This window comes from Phasianus colchicus, chromosome 8, assembly GCF_987193195.1.
Source record: "Phasianus colchicus chromosome 8, bPhaCol1.hap1.1, whole genome shotgun sequence".
Taxonomy (NCBI): Eukaryota; Metazoa; Chordata; class Aves; order Galliformes; family Phasianidae; genus Phasianus; species Phasianus colchicus.
Window position 1 is genome coordinate 11,455,317 of NC_143443.1, and position 20,001 is coordinate 11,475,317.

At 55.7% G+C, this 20,001-nt stretch overlaps 2 protein-coding genes across 8 annotated transcripts in view; both read left to right on the forward strand.

Moving 5' to 3' along the window:
* The first annotated feature begins 5,547 nt into the window (after positions 1–5,547).
* NEUROG3 (neurogenin 3) lies at positions 5,548–6,108 on the forward strand. Its single transcript, XM_090144611.1, has one exon. It carries the CDS (start codon positions 5,548–5,550, stop codon positions 6,106–6,108), a length of 561 nt encoding a protein of 186 aa, XP_090000737.1.
* An 8,074-nt stretch (positions 6,109–14,182) lies between these two features.
* The window catches only part of LOC116235108 (collagen alpha-1(XIII) chain-like), a 52,892-nt gene continuing 47,073 nt past the window's right edge, over positions 14,183–20,001 (forward strand). For 6 of the 7 annotated variants that reach the window (XR_016468740.1, XR_016468739.1, XR_016468741.1 and 3 more), the window contains exon 1: positions 14,183–14,288. The gene's annotated coding sequence lies outside the window, so the exon portion shown is untranslated. Of the gene's footprint in view, positions 14,289–18,166; positions 18,419–20,001 lie in introns of all 7 variants that reach the window. The other variant, XR_016468742.1, reaches the window with a different exon arrangement.

The window sequence follows — 20,001 nt, forward strand, 5'->3', positions numbered from 1 at the left end:
TCCCAGATAGCTCCTGTCCTCCTGACAGGATGGATACCGGCGTGGAATGGTTCTCTGGTTCAGATGGGTCGGATCCAGCAGCACTTCCTTCCTCCTGAGGTTGCTGAATAGTGCTGAACATCGCTTACCTCCAATCTGCACCCCCCCAAAGTGCTCTAAGGAGCTGCTGCTTCTGTGCCAATGCGCGATGGAAACCTGCGGGGCCGCGACAAACAGCCTCCCTCTAGCGGTGTGGATTTGACGGCACAAGAAATCTTTTTATCCCAGCTGCCCAAGATCTCCGTGCTGTGCATCCTTTGGTGCTGCGAGCGCTGGTGTCTGCTTTGTTCGTGCCCTTCCATGAGCAGCTCTCAGTCACGGATGGGGAGGGGGTGTGCGGGCGGCTCTGCTGCGAGATGGGAGCGGGATGAAGTGGAGGTGGGCCTTGTGGGATGGGTGCTGTGGGACCCCAGACCGTCTGCAGCCCGGGGGCTTGGCGATGGCTGAGCGTCTCTGCTGAGAATGCAGGGGCTCAGTGGGGCTGTGTCACTGGAGCTCTGTGCCCACGTCCAGCAGCAGGAGGCAGCCGCACGCTTTGTGCGTCACGGCAGAATTGGGGAACAGCGATCAGAGAGAGATTTGCTGCCGTCTGCCGACGCGTCGTGCCTATGTTTTCGTGGCTCATCGCTACCGGCAGCATCGCGGCATCGCTGCGTCCTGCTGCTGGACCCCAGGGTTACACGCAGGCACAGGCACTGAGCTACTGGAGGCCATTGGAGAATCTGCGTGCCAGGCTTGGGAGCTTCTGTGGTGTTGGTTTTTTTTTTTTTTTTTTTTTTTTTTTTTTTTTTAGTTTATACTCAAGTGGCTTTTCCTCCCCATCTGTCTCAACACAGGTGTCAGTGCTCTCCGCCCTGTGCCAGGTTCCTGTGCCGGAGGAGGGTAGGGACAGGTTCCAGGGCTTCATGCTGCTGCTCAGAAACACGGAGGAGCAGTGCAAGGCTGTGCTGAGCCATGCAAACGCAGCACTGCTTGGGGGGAGCAGCCAAGGGATGGGGGGAAAACGCACTGAGCAGGGAATGTGGAACCAAACCTCACTGCCCATGCCCATGCTCTCCACAGCCAAGGGGATGAAGGGCTGGGGATGTGCAGACCCCTTTTGCAGAAGGGAAGGGTAGAAGGAAGGTTGATGCCACAACATGTGCTGCCCCTGAACCCCAGTGCCCACGAGTGGGGCAGGATGCGGCCCTCAGCCCCCAGCCTGCAGCACGCCGGCCCCGATTATTGTTGGGTGTCGAAAAAGACATTGAAAAGAAAGGAGGAGAGCTGTGAAGAGGGTCACTTTAGTGGCTCTTTCATTTATTTTTTTTTTTCTCCCCCGAGAAGGAAGTTAGAAAAGCAGAGCCCTCAAAGCCGCATTGAAAGGGTGACAGAGACGGGATAATGCGTAAGACCAAGGGAAGGAATCTCAGAGCACTCGCCACGGTGTTTTAATGATCTGTTAACAATTACCCCTTTCAGGGGAGAACATATGGTAGATGGTTTGCTTTAAAAAAAAAAAAAAAAGAAGAAGAAGAAGAAAGACAAAAAAGGAGAAAAAAGATTGCTCCAGAAACTTAAATGATGTTGGGAAAATGGTGGGGAGCACTGTGAGAGCTGGGGGAGGGAGGGACATCCCTGCACGGGGCATAGAGGCTGTGTCGGGCCGGGAACCCCAAAGCTGGAGGTGGCTTGGAGCCGTCCACGGAGTGTGCTGGGGTCACACTGCTCCTGCTGCTTCACCAGTCCAGGCACCACTGCCCTGCACGTTCACAACACCTGGAAGCAGGTGTTGGGTGATGGTACCCCCAGGTGTGAGTGTAAGGGGGAAGGCAGCCTCAAGTCCCCTGGTCGCCAGCGTGGGGCGGGGACCAGCAGTGGACTGGGGAGCATTGGAGCCCAGTGTGGGGCATGGCAGCAGTTCCAGCCAGTGGAGGGGGTGAACCTGCACTCCCTCCTTACGTTTTCCGATGACGGCCCAGCTCAGCTAGGGCATGGGCTCAACAAATGCTGGTGGCAGCCTCCATCCTGGATAGGTTTGCAGGATCCTGTCCTTGGTCTCTGCACCCTGTAGTCCAGGCATGGCTGGCAGGGAACCACTGGTCTCCCCTTACAGTTCAGAGTCATCTGGCTCCCCAGACAATGCAGGCCTGGTGAGGTGAGTATTTGCGAGGTTCCAATCTGAAATCACCACCTTTCACAGCCTTTTGGTACAAGGTTGGAGCATGACTTGTTGCAACTGCAGTGCCCAGAGCTGCATCAGGCTTGGTGCAGGTTCTCTTTCAGGGCTGGGTGGTGGTAGAGTTATGTGGTATGTACTGCAAAGTGCTTTGGCTGAAACTACCCAGATTTTTATTGAAAATACACGTCATCTTTTCTCCAGAGCTGCCCATTCCCCTTGCTGTCTCCCTCCCCTGCACACCCCACCAAAGCAGCACAGCCAGACTGGGGATGGGCACCTCCTGTGCAAGGGACTCCTGGGCTCATTTCATCCATTGCACACTTTGTCCCATGGCAGAACACATTTCCTTTTCTCTGGGAATAGCCTTGTCCTGGCCTGGCCTGGGCAGCAGGGTGGGGAGGACTGGAAGGAGATGGGGAGCATCAGGGCTGGTGCTTGGTATCTGTTGGGTACCTTCCTGGTGTCCTAAGTGTAACCAGAGAGGCTCCAGAGCAGAGCCAAGCACAACTCAATTCTTCTGTGTGCTTGATGGGCAGCTGCTGAGAGCATCCTGGATTGTGCCAGTCATAAATCCACCGTGCACCTGCAAGGAAGAAGCTGGGCTTTGCCCTGCAGCTGGGAGTGCTCAGGGGTGGCAGCCTGAGATTGCTTTGCTGGTGGCAGAGATCTGTGCTTCCCATAGAGCTGTTATGAGGTGCGGGGTGCAGCACTGGGGGCTCCTTTGAGATCCCTCTCAAAGCTTGTGGAGCTCAGGCACAGCCAGAGAGCTTAAGGAGAGCAGCTCTCCTGGTGATGGTAAATCAGCGTAGGGCCACTGAGTGCTCTCCACAAAGGGAGCAAACCTTGAGGAGCTGGGGCTGGTGGGAAGTGGCGACCGAGGACCCTGCAATTCCACATCGTGCACGTCCTGCATCGCTGTGGAATGCCTCAGCAGAACAATTCCACAGCACCCACCTGTGTGCACCACAGACCCTGGCTACGCTGAGCGCTCTGTGCTCGGCACCTGCTGCCTCTCTTTCCTTCCCGGTCCATTTGGTTTCCCTGCTCCCTACAGCCCTTCTCCTCGGACACAGCCTTAGCTCAGCCGCTGGCTGTGCTCCACGGGATCCGGGTGGCGAATGGGGCCGGAAGACGCCCGGGGACCCTCTCGCGGAGGCGACTCGCCCCCTCCCCCGTGCCGAGCGCTGCGCGGCGGTCCCCGTGCGCCCGGCGGGGCGGGACGCTCTCCCATGGCCGCTTTTCTCTCTTTCTCCTATTTTCTCTCTTTAATTCTTTTTTCCCTTCCTCGCCCCTTCCCCTCTCAAGCCGTGGGGGGAGGAAGGGAGAAATATTGTTCGCAGCGGTCGTTCACAAAGCGGCATCTGCGCACCGCGCGCCTGGCATCTGCGCTCCGTGCGCGCCCGCACCGGGATGGGGCCGCGCGCATCTGTCGGGCGCCTCCGCAGAGTGACAAAGCGCAACGCGGAGCTCCGGGGGGGACGAGAGGATCGGAAGGAGCCTCGACGGGGGGCGCGGGGCCGCGCTGTGCGGGATGGGGGCGGCTGAGGGCCCCGAGAGGCTCGGGGGGAGGCGAGCATCGTGTCCACCCCCCCCCGTCCGGTGCTCAAACAGCGGCCGGGAGACTGCGGCTTGCGAAACGTCTCCAGCGCCTGGCAGGCGGGGGCCGCGCTGGTTACCATATGTTTTCAATAAAATAAGACAAATAGGGCCGGGAGATAGGGCTTGCAGTAAACCTGTTGTAAAGGAGCATAAAATGGGGCAATGTAAACGCGGCCGAGGGCCGCTCGGTGCCACCCCGCGTCGCTGGACCCGGCCAGGTGCGAGCGGCAGCACGACGCGGAGCCCCCGCGGGTTTTTATCACGTCCGCGGCGATATTGTGCCGGTTCTGCCCCCGTGGGTAAACACACCGGGCGGCTTTGTGCGACGCGGGGCAGTTATCGGGAGGCGGCGGGGGAAGGTGATGTCACAATGCCGCTGTCCCGTCCGCCAGCAGGTGATGTCTGCCCCCGGCCCCGTGATTAATGCTTCCCAAAGCACTCCACTTTACAATCTCTTGTAATTATTTATTAAACGAAATCTATTTATTATTATTTTAGCAAACAGCGGTACCAGGTGGGGCTTTCTTTTCCTCTCCAGCTTTTGTTTGAAGGACGTTTGAAGTGGGCAGTCTGAGCCTTGCAAATTCGCTCGCCAGATTTTTTTGTCATCCAATTGCACAGGCACAAAAAAAAAAAAAAAAAAAAAAAAAGGCCCCGCCAGGCCCTCCCTATTCATCCCCCGCCGCCCTCTCCGCAGCCCCTCGGCGAGGGCCGCCTGGGGCCGCAGCCCCCACCCCGCGGCCTCGCTCCGCCGTCCCCCGACCGCCGCCCGCGGGGGAACGCCGCCGCCACGCGCTCCTGGAGAGCCCCCGCGCCCCGCGCCGCCTCCCCGGCGGGCACGAACCGCGGCCGGGGGCTGCGGGCAGGCGGAGGGGAGAGGAAGGCGGGGCCCGGTCCTGGGCTGCGCCCCCGGCCCCGCCGCGGTCCGGCCCGGCCGTTGGCGGAGCCGTCGTCCTCTTGCGGGCACCGCCGCGCCGTTTTGGTGATGGAGAGGGGGGCTCCCGCCCCACCCGGACTGCGCCCCGAGGCCGGACCCGCCCGCCTCACCCGAGGGCTCTGTGCTGCGCGGGGGACTCCGGCCCGGTCATCCGTGGACCCCTGCACCGCGCCGGGCGAACGAGGGCAGGGAGGGGACCGCTCCCCGCCGCCCACCGCCGTCCGTGCGCAAAGCTCTGGACGCGTTTTGCGCACCGAGCCCCGGCGGTGGGGCAGCCCTCCCCAGGCCGAGCGCGGGGCCGGCGGGGCGCGGGGGGCCGAGGATACCTTGGGAGGACCCTTCCCCGGCTGGGGGCTGCTCCCGTTTCCCGGGGTGCGGAGAAGAAGCGGCGGGAGAGGGCAGCAGAGAGGGCTCCCCCTCCCCCGGGCGGGTGCCGGAGATCGGAGCCTGGGGGGCGCGGGACGGGAGGGGCCGCGGGGGCTCTCGCTCGGCCGGGCCGGGGCTGCGGGCGGTGCCGGGCCGGCACGCTCCCGGCGGGCTGATAAGATAAAAGCGTGCCAAGGGGTGGGTGCGGGCGGGGGGGCGCGCACGCCGCCCGACCGGGAAATCCCCATTGTCTGCTGGCCCTATATATAGGGGCTTAACGGCAGTCGTGTGCCGGCCGCGCAACCCGTGCTGCCCGCGCTCGAGGGACGGCACGGGGCGGTCACGAAGCCTTCCCCGAAGGCGCGCAGGTGCAGTCGGCGGCCGCGGGGCGCAGCGGGGCCTCGGGGCCGGCTCCTCGCGGGCCGACGCCGCTCGACTTCGCACGATGGCCCCGCAGAGCGACCGCGCCCCGGGCGCCGGGCAACCCTACTTCGGCGGCCCCGACACCGCCGCATCCCCGGGCGCGGGCGGCTCTCCGGGCGCGGGCAGCCGGGGCGCGTCGCCCGCCCGCAGCGCGCTGCCCCCGCGGGAGGTGGCCCGAAGGAAGGGGCTGGGGAAGGCGCGGCGCGGCCGCGGGAAGGCGCGCGGAGAGGGACCGCTCAGCAAGCAGAAGCGAAGCCGGCGCATGAAAGCCAACGACCGGGAGAGGAACCGCATGCACCACCTCAACTCCGCCCTGGACGCGCTCCGCAGCGTCCTGCCCACCTTCCCCGACGACGCCAAGCTCACCAAGATCGAGACTCTCCGCTTCGCGCACAACTACATCTGGGCGCTCACGCAGAGCCTGCTTTTGGCCGAGCAGGGTTTGCCCGAGCCTCCCCCGCCGCCGCCCCCTGCCGCCGTCGCCGCCGCCGCCTCCTCCGGGCCCTGGAGCTCGCCCTGCCCCGCCGCCCCGCAGCCCGCCGCCCCGCGCCGCGGCCCCGCCGCCTTCCCCACCTTTCTCTGAGCCCGTCGGGCCGCGCTCCGGCGCTGAACATCGCTCCCGGCCCGAGGGTTTCCCCGCGCACTTTGCGCCAGGGGCGGCGGCTGGGCCCCCCGTCCCGCCCCGTCCTGCCTGGCGGAGCAGGCCTGAGGTCGGGCGGGCAGACACAAATCACGGTTTTGTACTCGGAAACGGTAAATTATATTAATTTGTCGCTACCTGTATTTATTGATTATATTTCGTAACAAATATATATTTTGTATATAAGAGTATTTTTGGCAGCGGTGGTCCGCATGTTTGTACCGTTGGAGGGGCCGCGGATGTATTCTTTTCCGTATTATTTTTTAGTTACTATTGGAAGAAGAGGAGAATAAAGTGTGTCGCGGTCAGACCTGTGCAACCCGCTGCTTTTCTTTCCAACAAGATCTTTCAAAATAGCTCGCAGTACGCGCCGGGGAAGACAGCACTGGCCGTGTGGAGGCCTGTGCACTGTGTGCACGCCGAGCAACTCAGCGGGGTCCTGCGCCCTTGAGCAATCCGCCGTGCGCCCTCCGGCATCCTGCGCGCACTTCGCTCCGTGCGTCCCCCGATTTTCAGAGCCCGGTTCGCCCTCCGAGGCAGTTTTGGGGACGTCCCCGGGGCGCAGCTCTCCTGGAGCCGAGTGCCCGCGGCTGAGCGGCACCGGCGCGACCCCGGCCTCCCCAGGAGGGCTCAGCCTAACGGAGGGTGCCGGGCTCGGGGCAGATCCGCAGAGCCGGTGGGAAAAGGAACAGTGCCCACGTCAGCGGCCCCGGGAGGAGGGGATCCCGCGAGTCCTCCCTGGTCCTCTCCTCCCGCGACTCAATTTGTAGCTGGAGATTTACGGCCGGGCGCCCACCCCGCTCGGTGCTCCCCGGCGGGATGGTCGTCTCTAGACAAAGCGCCCTGCGAGGCCGAAAGCTCATTGTGATGCTAATTGTTCTCAGCTGAGCCCATTTGCCAGCAGCAAAGAGACGCTTTTGAGGCAATTTGTAGAACAAAAGAAATTTGGTTACTGGAAACAAAGCCCCCCGGCCCCGCAACGAGAGGAAAAAAAAAAAAAAGAGGCGAGAGCGAGGGTGCGGGATTCCCGGACGCCTCATCCTGGATCCGGTTGCCCTGCGCGGGATCTGCGCGGAATCTGCGCGGGCGGCCCCGCTGCCGTCCCGCGGCGGCGCGCCGGGCCCTGGCCATGGTGCTGAAGGCGCCGCCGTGCGCTCCGTGCCCGGTCCGCGGGGCGGTAGGAGGGCCGAGAGGGGCTGATGCGCTCGGAAAACTCTGCCGGGTTATTTTGGGATGTATACGTGTTTTTTTTTAAAGAGATCTGCTTTTTCTGCCCCTCGGGGAACGCAGGCGGTGGGAGAGGCTGAGGCCAGGAGCGGGCAGCGTGTGCCCATCTGTGTGCGCTGCTCCCGAACGTAATCTATCTGCACCGCAGGTCAGACAGGCGGAATGAAAGACCTAACAGTATTCCTCCCCTTCCCCCCTTGCTGCTTGAATTGCTTTTTGTTTTCATACCCTAACAGTTTGCAAAGTGCTGCAAGGCCTCTGTGTGTGGCCACAGGCAAGAACCCGTGGTTATTTGGGTGATAAAATCATTTAATGCTTTCCCAGCTCCTCTCTGTATTGGAGAACATCACTCTTCTGTGTCTGCATGTGCCATGGGACAGGGAAGATAACTGGACAGGTGCTGCAAAGGCAGCATTTGGCAAAGCAGGCAAAAGGAACTCAGGGTACGCATGAGCAGGAGAAGGGATAAGGAAATGAAGCCCGGTGGGCAGCAGGTGTTAACAAGTCTTGAAAGGGGATGGCACAGCTGGATTTCCAGAATGTGGCTGCTGCAGTGGACTTTGTGGCATTGCAGATTCTTTTCTCTGGGAGTTTGGGATGCTTCTGGTCCTCTGTGGGGCTATGTGTTGGGGGGGGGTCGGATTTACTACCTCAGGAGAACTAGTGACTTCTTTAGGGGCTTGAATGCTTCCCCCCCCCCCCCCCCCCTTTGCCTCCACATTATTAAGTTAATCATTGCTTGAACTGGTTGCTATGGTTTTGGCAAACCCATGGAAACTTGATAATGAAGAATGAAAGACTCCTTTTCCATTTATCTTTTTTCTATGTTCAGTGCATGATGGTCTCATTTCTCCCTGCGGGGCTGTCCCAGTGCCAGTGCCTGCCTTTATGCCACTGCACTTTGTGGTGGGAAGGGACAGGTGGCTGCGGGGACCCACACTAGCCGGGCTGTAGGCTTGTGCCAGGCCTGTGCATGGAAATCCTGTGCAGAGTGCTTGCCTTTTCGTTTTGCAGATGGAGGAGGGGACCCCGTCACTACAACATTTGGATTTAGATAGGAAATTTGGAATATGTAATATTGTGCTTACTACTGCCACATCAATGCAGAATTTTGCTGGTGGTTAAAACAGAGTTTCGACAGTGAGTGACTGAGACCAGCACCCGTCCATCCATACGTGATGTGCATGTCTTGGAAAGGTCAGGCTCATGGCCAGGGCCAGCCAAGGGGAAGCAGCGTGTCCCTTTCTCAGGGCAACAGATGTGTCCCTGCTCCTCCTTGTTCCCTTGCCTCCAAAACGGAACCAAGTGCAGCGGATACTGATGGGCTGGCACTTCCCAATCCCATGGCCTCTCAGCAGCTGCAAGCATGAGATGCGCCTGTGCGCATGGGATGCTCCATGGGCATGGGATGCTCCCATGTGCGGACCCAGAGCTCCCGCACTGCTGCACACTGCAGTGGAGCCACGCTCGCTGGCAAAGAAAAGGCAAAGAATTGGGATTCTTTCACATGGCCAGCGCTCAAAAGTCTGCCTTCCCCCCCACAGCCCCCCCCACAGCTATAATGACAATCCAAAGAGTTCCTGATAGGGTTTTAAAAGATGCTTATTCATTCACCGTCCACCAAGCATGAAAATCCAGCTCATTTGTTCGTTTGTTTCCATTCTTTGCGCAAACGACCCCACAGGGGCTGGAGCCTGTTGCCGCAAACTTGTCACTCACACTTTTAACTTCTTTTTGTTGTACTCCTCTTTATTTCATTCTTCTGGGTCCCCACCTCCGCCACCACTCCACCCTCTCCTCCGGTCACAAAGGCAAGTCTGGGAATCTCTTTAAAGCCACAGTGCCCCCTTTTAAAATTGATACAAAAAGCGATAGCTGAAAGGGGATCCCGAGCAGTGCGAGGGGGAACGCCGCCCGTCTGGGCCAGGGCTGCACTCGATGGGGAGGGCAGTGGGGAGACTTTGTAGTGTGAGACAGAAGAGCAAATCAAGGCATGTCTGCAGCCAGAACCTGGTGCCCGTCCATCACTCGTGAAGCCTTCAGGTGCCAGCCTGTGACAAGCAGACAGCTCGTCCCCATTGCTGCTGCTCCGTCCCCAGCTGGGTCCTTGCACTGAGGGACGGGGGAAGATTGATGGGGCAGGTGCTTGGCGTGAAGGGGCCCCTTCCTGATAAAGTGGGAGCTGATAACACCAGGTCGATACTTGATGCTGTGCTGTGGCCACCTGGAGCCCCTGGGGGGTCTTGGGGAAAGGAGGCACAAAGGGGACAAGGGTTGGGGCCAGCCTGGAACTTAGTGCTCGGCTCCATCCCACTCTCTTTGAACTGGAGAGACAGCGAGAGGATGGCTGTGGTTTGCACCAACCCAACAAGCACGTGGGCTTGGGGTGATTGTGGTGAGGAGCCCCCTGCATTAGGGATCTCTCAGCCTTGTGGCTCTGGCAATGATTTACCCCCCCAGCATTGTGGTCATAAACCTGTCAGGGAGAAGCAGTGGACACCCCACTACTGCCCCGGACCCAGATGTATGGATAAAGCCAAGGTGTCAGCCTTCCCAGTGTTAATAATTCTTCAGGCAGCACGGTGCAGCCATTTATCAGCCCTCCTTCCAGAACCAGCTGGTGGCTGTGTGTCCCCTCTTTGTACTCCATGATGCCCAAAAAAACAAAGGTCCCACTGCCAACCCCTGCAGGTGAGATGTGGGTCAGTGCTTTGGGGCATTACAAGCTCAGTGCAGGGAGCTCGGCCAGGAGATGGTGCTGCCTCCATGGTAAGGCACTGAGTGACACGAAATAACAATTTTTTGTGGGATTTTTTTTTCCCCAAATGCACCGTATGACTGGATAAGGTGAAATTATTTGTGGCAAACAATGGAGTTGATAACTTTTTCCGCTCCTAGCTTTCCTGCAAGTAAACATCCATTATTCTTACTTTCTACAAAAAAAGCACCCGGGCCCCGAGTGTTCAGCAGCCAGTATTGTTTTCCTCCAGCCTGGTGCCTCCCAGGCTGCGAAGAGGCTTCCTGTTGCCTGCCCAAATTCATCATACACCAAAGCCGAGTGCAGCTTTGCTGTGCTGGCACGACCAGATATCCCTCGATGAGAAGCAAATGGAAGTGTGGAAGTGCCCCGTGTCCCCACAGACAGATTCAGAACTGTACGGACAGACAGATGCTTGCACGGTGTATTTCCCTGGCATCCTCCCCACTCTGCAGACACGTAGGTTTGGGGAGATGCTTGCCAGCGTGCAGCCCTGTCTGTGGGGTCCCCCTTGGAGCCACAGATAAACACAGCAGAGCCTGGTAGATGCAGAAGCCCTGGATGCACTCCTGTGTGGTGACAGCACCGGAGTTGCAGCCCACAGCTTCCACTCCAAGATATTTTTGTTTCTGGAAACAGAGCTGAGGAAAGGTGTGACCTAAGTTTGTATTCTTTCCTTTTTCCCCCTGAACTTGGCCATGATTCTCATGATGGGCTCCGATCTGCAGACAGCTCTATGAATTCACTGTGGAGTCACTGTCCCTGGAGGTGTTGCAGGGCCATGGAGATGCAGCACTGAGGGGCATGGGCAGTGGGGGTGGGCTGGGGTTGGGCTAGGTGAGCTGAGAGGGCTTTTCCAACCTTATGATTCTATGATCATATGAGCCATCAGGCCTCCAGGACTCTCTATTCACAACCTGTTTATTTTTCCTCCAGGTCCCCAGCTGCCATTTTTCACACCCACGCTGGCATTCCAAATGAACCCACTGGCTCAGGGGACTACCTTCATTTTGGCCACACTGTTGTTCACTCACTGGTTCCTTTCCTGCGGGGCCAGGCAGGAAGCTGCTGCGTGCTGCAGCACTGCCTGATTTAGATGCTTCCTGGCCCCAAGGTCCCCATGGCCATGGGGAAGGGCTCCCACCACCCATGACCCATATAGGGAAGTCACCATAGCCCCAAGGGATGCTCCTGCCCTGCCAGAGCTGGATCAAGTCTTGTCCCCACGTGAGGATGTGCCCAAAGAGGCCTGGCACATTCCAGCCATTCCCCCTAATTACTTTAATTTCTTACCCCACCCTTTTTCTGTAACTCTTCTGCGTTCTTAGCGATGATGAAAGGTATTTTAATTCCCAAAGAAAAAACAGAGCCTGAGAATCAAAGTGACTTTTTAGAGCTTCCTGGAATCACTGCGGCTGGGGGCTAATAAAATCCCGAGTTATGATGTGCGGCAGGGCCATTCATGGTGATCCCATATGGAACAAACAGGAACTTTCTGTGTACCTGCTGCAGGCAGGGTTCAAGCCCAGCCCTTGGGGCTGGCCCTGTTTGGTGACTCTTGCAGCATGAAAAAGTGCTGCTTTTTCCATTTCCCATCCCAGCTGGAGGATCTCCATGCTGGCTTTGTAGGGCGTCTCTTGGGTGGCACGGTCATGGCCAACTGGGTGCCTAGTGTATGACAGTTGGGTTTTGGCATGGATGGTACTGCGTGGCCAGAGTAAAACCAGCCCACATTCCATGCATTGATAAAGGGGAGGCTTCCATCCTTCACCTATCTCCTGGTGGGTGAGGAGTTGTGCTTTGGAGATGAGACATGAAGGTGAAATAAGGTAAGGCTGTCCGCTGGGGCAGCGTGGTGATCCGTGAGCTGCCGGGTTACCGTGGGTTGCGGTATCCCCCTTTAATGCAGGAGATTTACAGCACATCAGTTTGCATAATGGCCTTTCCAGAGCTGCGGCGTACAGCCGCGCGTGTATGGGAATAGGTTTGCTTGGGAAAAATGTTGTGTTCGACTAAGTGCCCCAGAGGCTACTTATTTCTTTTTTTATATTTTAGGACATGATATTTTTCTGCATACTTTTCCTGGTCTGTTGGAAATTTGGCATTGGACAAGGAGCGTTACAAGGCTGAGCTGCCTCTCCTGGCAGGGAATGGACAAATCCACAGAGCAGAAGATGCTGGAGGGGGGGTTAACCCCAAAACGAGGCGAAGGCCCTCGTATAATGAGAAGGCCCTTGGCAAATGCTGATAGCAGAGCAGTGCTCATTGGATGCTTGTGCGTGGGACTGGGGACAGGGACAGAGATGGACAGCAAGGGGCTGCAGGGCAGGTGCAGGGAGATGCAACATATGTTAACCAGCCCTGAGGAGCCTTTCAGCCCTACGTTGTAAAGAAATGCCCATTTTTCTCCCTGTGTTTAATGCATCTTTGTATGGACACTAATTCCTCAAGTATCCACACTGGGGTTGACTTTTAGTGTGTTTGTCCAGGCAGGCTGCCAGCCAGCGGCTCCAGCACGGCTCCCTGGCTCCGACATTTGTTAGCAGTGCTGTAAATCACAGCAGCTCTTTGGACAAGGTTTGCCTTGACAGAGCAGCGGAGGGGAGAGAAAGAGAGAGGAGACCACAACAAATGCAAAGGGCTTATTTAGCTTGGAGAAGAGCAACCGGCACCAGGGAAGCAGATGGGGTCAGTGTGGGAAGTGTCTGGCTCCATGCTCCCTGCTCCCCCTAAGTCCCCTGGTGGCCAACAGTAGGGAGCCAGTGTTGGTGCTTTGGGAGGCAGTGAGTGTTGGCTGGCCATGGAAAATCCCCTGAGATTTAAAGGTTTTAGGGGGAAGAGCTGTGCTGATAATGGTGTGATGATGACCCTAAAATCCCTTGTGCAGAGACTCTTTCTGTATTTTGGGGGATGTGTGATGTGACTCCTCTGCAGCTGGATGGGAAGGGGATGACAGAAGGTGGGGGAATGTCTCAGGGCTGTTGGATAAGTAGCATCATCCCAAATCAGCCACCCCACAGCAGCATCTCTCCCCACAGTGTATTTATTTATCCTTCCCTGCCAGCCTTCTGCCTCCTCCCTTTCCCCCAGCTTATTTATGGCCGTTGCCTTTCAGCTCCTGGCCACCGCAGCCTGAACTTGGCCATTGTGCACAGCCCGTCGCTGAGGCCATCAATCTGTGGGGCCAGCATGCGGCCCGATGGACAGCCCTCATCACCATCAATTCTTCCCATTGAGGTGTCCCTGTGGGTGTGGGGCAGCTGTGCGTGTGCCACTGGTGGCTCCCAGCATTCAGCATCCATGCTGAATGTCATAGGCTGCTCAGGTGGGTCAGTGCGGTCCATGTGCTCCTGAGCAAGGCTGGGACACCTTGGGGAGGTGACCTGCAGATGCTGGAGGAGCCACCAGGCCATTTCTCTGCTTGATGCATTTGCCAGGAGCGGAACATGACCTGCAGTCGTGCCCTTGCCCATCTCCTTTCCTCTCCTCCCTCCTCCTCCTGGAAAAAAAAAATTCCAGTGCTGGAGATCCATCTGGAGAAGAGTTTTAGGAGGGGAAGGACATAAATTTCCCTCTGGCTCCCCGACCTTTGTGGAGGGAGAGGAAGTGTCTTCCCTGTGGTGGTGACATCCAGAATGGGGTCCCCCCCTTGCTGAGCCAGATGTTTTATAGATCTGCAGAGCTGAACTGTCGGCAATGAGAGGTGCCCAGAACTTGCAATGAGGTCAGGGATATTTGGAATGTTCAAAGCCAGCTGCTGCTGTGCTGACCCATGTAACCTCTGCTGTACGAGAGCCCATTTGCGCTTCATGTCCTCTTGCTGTGGCCCTTGGATTGGTGATAGGCACAATGTGGACACTGGGAATATTGACTCCCAGTGACTGGAAAAATAGCAGGTATAGAGCCGAATACACCTTCTACAGCTGCACCTGGTCTTGTCCTCGTCAGAGTGGCACCACCTGAATGCAATGTGTTTTAAGGCTGAGTCAGCCTGAGCACCTTTCTCTACATTTCCTGACCTTCTGTTGAGCAGGAGAGTGCTGTTCCAGGATGTGAAGGATTTCCCTGGGCACCCCCAAGGGAAGGCACAAAGCACCCTGTTCCCAGGCAGGAAGAAGGGGAGCTCCTAGCATCACAGGTAGGATTGGTCTGGGTAGTGTCTAAAAGAGCTTTTCTCTGAAGGAAACATTCTGCAGGGGAGCAGATCCCATGTGCTCTGTGTGTGCTGGTGTGGGAGGAGGAAGGGAGCGTGTATTCTCCTCCAGGGGCTGCTGTCACCCATGGCTTCAGCACTCAGTGAGGATTTGTAAGACCCGCCCCTGTCCCCCTGCATGTGTGTGCCCATAATAGGGAGATGCCACTGGCTGCTGTTTTGCAAGCAGCCCTGCACCTGTTTCTCCAGAGGGGCTTAAAGCATAATAAAAGGATATAAATACTGCAGTGACACTTAGGCGGGCAGCTCCTAGCCCTGGCATGGGCCATCAGCAGTGCCTTTGTGGGTGCCATCATTGGGGGATGGCAACCTGAGCGCTTTGGCCACACGGCACTATGGAGGGATGGCTGAGATTTTTATTTTTTTAGTGAGGGGGAACAAACAATGCTGTTTGATGGTTTCCTCCTAGCAAAGATGCTGGCTCTGCAGTCAGGAGGGGCCATCACAGAAGGATGGGGCCAGCCTAGGGCAGCAGGTGATAGTAGTAGCTGTGCTTACCTCTGGCTCACTGCCCCAGCACGCTCTTGCCTCTCTCTTGAGGAAGGAGCCTCTTTCCAGGAGATGCCAGCAGCTTTTTGAAGCTGGGGCCAAGTTTCCTGCCTGCTCCTGAGGACTGGAGATGTGGGAGTAATAGGGATAGAAGAACCTACCTGGGGAGCTGCAGCAACTTGTGGTGGCACACCAAGATGTAATGTTCCTTTAGGGCTCCCTTGTCTCACACAACACATCACTAATGCATGTGGTTATTCTTTTTTTCTTTTATATTTTTTCATGTCCTTATGGTTTCTCTTTCTGTGTGCGTGAAAAACATTTAGAAACTTTACAGGGCAACAGCCTTCTTGCAGCCCCTTGATGCATGTGAGCGCTTTCAAAACGTGCAGGGATGCAGGTACTGTCCCCAGGCTGCCATGTAGCTGTTCAGGCAGGAGGTCAGCTGTCACTTCTCTTCTGTGTGGGGAAAAAAACATGTTGGCAGGAGAACCATTGGACCCAGGTCTGCTGGAGAGCCGTGCTTAGGCTTTGCCCAAAAACTAGCCCAGAGGTGGGAGATGGAGCCCAGCAAAATGGAGTATCCTCCAGAGAGCTTGGTGAGCTCAAGATGTAGGGCCAGCTGAGCTGCTGAGAAGAGCTGGAACTTTCCAGGTTCTGCACAAAACAGCCTCCCACGGAGGGCAAACCCCAAATTCCAGGGAAGAAATTAATGAGAATAGCACAAATAGCAAACGGATTGCATTTTATGGTGATTTCTTTAGATCTTGGTGCCACTGAGCAATCTGTTTGAGGAAAGCAGAAACCAGTGCTTGCTTCCTTCATTCCCATAAGTCCTTTGGGGCCTGTGGAGCAATGCTTCAGCAAACAATACGGTCCTCAAAGCTTTACCAGCAACATGTGCATGTTTGCTCTCACTGGGCTCTTCCTGGCATCCCTGGGATAGATGTGGCATTGGCTGCATTTCAGGGTGGGGAGTTTGGGGCTATATTGCTTTGTGCTTCTGCTTTTTGGTGATGACAAGGTCCCCAAGAGCTTCCCTTACCTTCGTGTCCTGGCTCTGAGGAGCAAAGTACTGCTGCTCCACCCCATGGATGTGTCCCACTGCGAGCTGCAGCTGGAGGCCAGGCTGGGGTAGTTGGGTGCAGTGACCAAGGTTGGATGCATCCAAATGGGCAGGGAAGATGGGTCAGGTTGGGGTGGCCCTTCTACAGGGGTCTCTGTCATCTGGGAACTTGCTTGTTTTCCTTCCATCCTTTGATTTCCCACGTGCATGCAGCAGCAGTAGCCCCAAAATTGCATCAGGAAGGACACCTGCTGTGTGCCACATCCATCACCTGCCATGGTCCTCCTTCTTCTTGGTCCCCTCCTCTGCAACATGACCCAGCTCCCCCAGCCCCAGCTGACACTTCCTCGCCTTGTGGCTTTGTTAGTGGCTCCAGAGACAGCTGGAGGATCCCTGGGCTGCACAGACATGCACTGCTCATAAATAAATCCTGTCTGTCAGTCTCTCTGGGTGTCTGTCTGCTGTCCCAATCGCTAGGATGGGAAGAAATGGGGCTGGGGGTTAGCAGAGGGCTTGTCCCCAGTAGGGTGTCCAGAGGATCTCTGCTGGGCACCACGTTCTTCCTCAGGGATTTTCCCTGGTCTGATCCAAATATCTGTCTCATGGTTTTGAAGAATGTGGGTTTTGGGGAGTCCCTTAAGATATGAGTAGAAAAACCATAAAGGATCAGGAGGATGTGAAAGGAGATAGTGTCACCCATATGGCACAGGCTATGTTCATCCATGGATTCATCACAGCTTGTGGTGCTCTTTGAGAGCTCAAGGGTTTTGAGTTCATTCAGCAGCATTGGGGTTATCTAATCCTTCTGAAAAAGGAGGGTAATGATAGAGAAATTCCTTTATGGGGTATATGTAAGTCGGTTATTCTAATGGCTGCATCGTGTGTTTGTGTTATTGCAATGAGTCCTGTTCAGAGCCCTGCCCCTAGTATCCACCTGTGTAGCAGGAGGCATGAACTTCAGCATGCCAGGAGCAATACGAAGGTAATGGTTGGGATCTTGGGGTCAGTAGCCTGTTATTAGGTCTTTGATAAGAAGTGTATTTCCCTGCCTTTTAACCAGACAATGTGATCTGAACGCCTAATGGTGCTTTATTTAAACAGGAGCAAGTGAGAAGGGAGCAACTCTCCAGATGGCAGCAGTGGGGCTGTTGGGAGCCAGTTTGCAAAGTGAGGAGTGACAAGGCACGGAGGGACTGCAGCCAGTGAGCTGCTTCCAGGGGGCAGGGTATAAATAGACAACAAAGGCCTTCGGTGTCAGTAGTGCCTGTGCCGTCCTGATGCCACTGCCAGCCCTGTGCCAGCAGGCATGAGCAGGGACTGTGGCTGGAGAGCTGCTCTGAGCAGGATTGCAGTGCATATGGGTAACGTGAGGCTGAGACAAGGCATTTAGCAGATTGCTAAGGCCCTCCATCCATCCACACCAGGCTCACTGCGGCAGTGACTGGCCAAAGCAGGTGGCACTTGTACAGCCCTGATATCTGTTAACCCCCACCACAGCCTGGAGCCGCCAGCATGGGGGCTGCTTGGGCTTGCAACGAGCTCAGCTGCGAGGATGCTGGGGGATGGACAGATGGACAGGCTGACAGCGGTATTCAGGGCTGGGAACAAAAAGTGGGACTGCTCCCCTGCTTGTCAGCCCTGTGGAATTCCTGGGATATGGAGGGTCTTTTGTGTGGGGATCAGCTGTCTGCTGGGGAACTTATTTTTAGGGTGGCAGATCTCATGCTATGCGAGGGAAAGCTGGGGGTGAGAGGTGTGTGGGGGCACAGATGTGTGCTGTGAACAGACCTCACCTGCACCTCTGCCCTATGGGGAGTGGTTTGTAGTGTGATCACAGCACTGCTGTGCACAGGGCTCTGCTGTGTTCTCCCAGCCGGCCAGCTTCACCCTGAGCAAAGGGCAACAAGGGAGAAAGATATCCCCAAGGTTCAAACTCTGGGAGGGTTTGTGAAAACAGGTGGCCTTGCAAAAAATGTTAAAAAAGACATCCTTCCATGTTCTGTTGGAGGGAAGGGTTGTGTGTAAGCACAGCTTGGACTGGACACTGGTAAGCCCAAGCCAGATGGTTGAGGACAGAGTGCATGAGCTTTCATAAACTGTTCTGCTAGGCAGCTGTGCACAGAGGCACGTATTGTCCTGTGCAACTGGTTCCACGCTGCGTAGATGGACTTGTTCCTTATAGCCAGGTGGATGGAAGCGCATCTCTGTGTGTAAATACAGCTTTTGGGTTTTGCTCGCTTGTCTCTAGGTGTGACCTGAAAGAGAGCTTTGCTTCGATGTAGATGTAAACAAACCATTCGTGAAGTAAAACCACACTTTGCATCACTCACGCTGAGGAGCAAGGAAAGAGCCCAACTCTGGAGTCTGTATAGGAAAGCCATGCAAATGCAGTGCTGGAAAAAGGTCTCTGCCAGCAGCTCTTGGCCATACGTGTGCTAAGCTGCTTGAGATGCAGCTGAATTTCTTTAAACAAAAGGCATTTGTTCAAAAGCATTTTGAGGTAAGTGTTGAGAACAGGTTTTTTTTTCCATAGGAAGCAAACACATATGAAAGCATCTTTACGTAAAGTGTGGTTTTCGGTTGCATGAAAGTTATATGTACACGTTCCTTTCTCATCTGTTTTTCTTTCATTACAAAATATTGTTTAGTCATAAAAAAGAAATATATATATTTTAGTCCCTTTTCCAGTAGACAGAAAGAGAAAATGAGTACAAAGGGAAAACCCAAAACACTTCACCTGCCTTGTCCCTCAGTGCTTTGAAGGCCGCTGTAAAGTCCCTTTCCTGTGGAAGGGTGCTTACTTTTGCACTGGGCTCCCATTATAAGTTGCTATTCTTGAAAAGGATTTCCTAAAAAGGAGCACAATTGCCTTGTCTCCTTGTAGTTCTGAGCAGCCTCTAAAAATACACAGGCAGAAGTTTGGGTAAGTCAGGGTGCGACTGTAGGGCAACGTGCTGCTGTGCTGCAATTTGGAGAGCTGCTCAGTGCAACACGGAATGAAGGCAAGGAAGATTGCAATTGGTTTCCCTTGTATTGACTGATTATCAGGGCTTGAAACATACAATAATAATATGTTCACAATAATAATAAGGGTTCTGAATATCTCCAGAGATGATATTTACAGGCATTGGTAAGATCTTCCTCTGTCTTCCCTTTTCCAGGCTGAACAGCCCAAGTCTCTCAGCATTTTCTCATACAGGAGATGCTCCACTTGTCTATCCCACACTTCCTAAGTTAACCTGTGTGGATGTTATGGGAGACAGTGTCAAAAATGGGGTAGGACACATCTCCCTGCTCCTGCTTGGGTAGCAGAGGCTGTGGGGGCACACATTTTCAGGATAACTTCTGTGAGAAATGGGACAGCTTTAAAGTGGGGTTGCACATAGGTTAGCAGCCAAGTGCAGAGTGCTCCAGCAGCCTGCTACTGAAATCCCAGGCACCCAAGGGTGGTGGTTCTGGACCACAGCCCCCTTCTGAATAATGCTGGTAATTGAGAACAGCAGCAGTGAAATGAAAACTCAAGGACAGCAGCTGCCCAGCTAGAAAAAAAAAAAAAAGAATAACAAAAAAAATCCTGGTTCTGGGCAAAGAAACAGCAGGGGCTTGCCAGCACCGGTGGCTTGCAGTGAGCCTGGACGTTTGTAGAGCAGTGGCCAGGGTGTTATGGTTTTTGACTAAATGAGGTTAATGGAAATTACATGTATTCAAATCCCTGTTCGCTACTTTGGAAATGCAGGAGCTAACAGTGGTTATTTATTGATTTCATTTTGTCCTCTGCTTTGCGTGGGAGGTTGAAAGTAAGCGAGCGGCCGAGTGTACATGTGAGTGTATGAGAGGAGAGGGAGAACGCGTGCGGGCGGGTATGGGCTGGCTCTGTAGGAAGCCCCTAACCCTGGGGCTGGGGACTTTTCCAGGCACTGGTTCAGATCTGTTGGTGGGGGTCTTGCTTCTGTGTGTCCCTCCAACCTCAGCCATACGGTTGCTTGCCGCGTGTCGCCTGCAAGCTGCCCGCCGCTGCAAAACTTGGCAGGACAGAGAGCGTTGGAGCCATGGGGTGAGCTTTGGTCCATAGGGATACCAGGC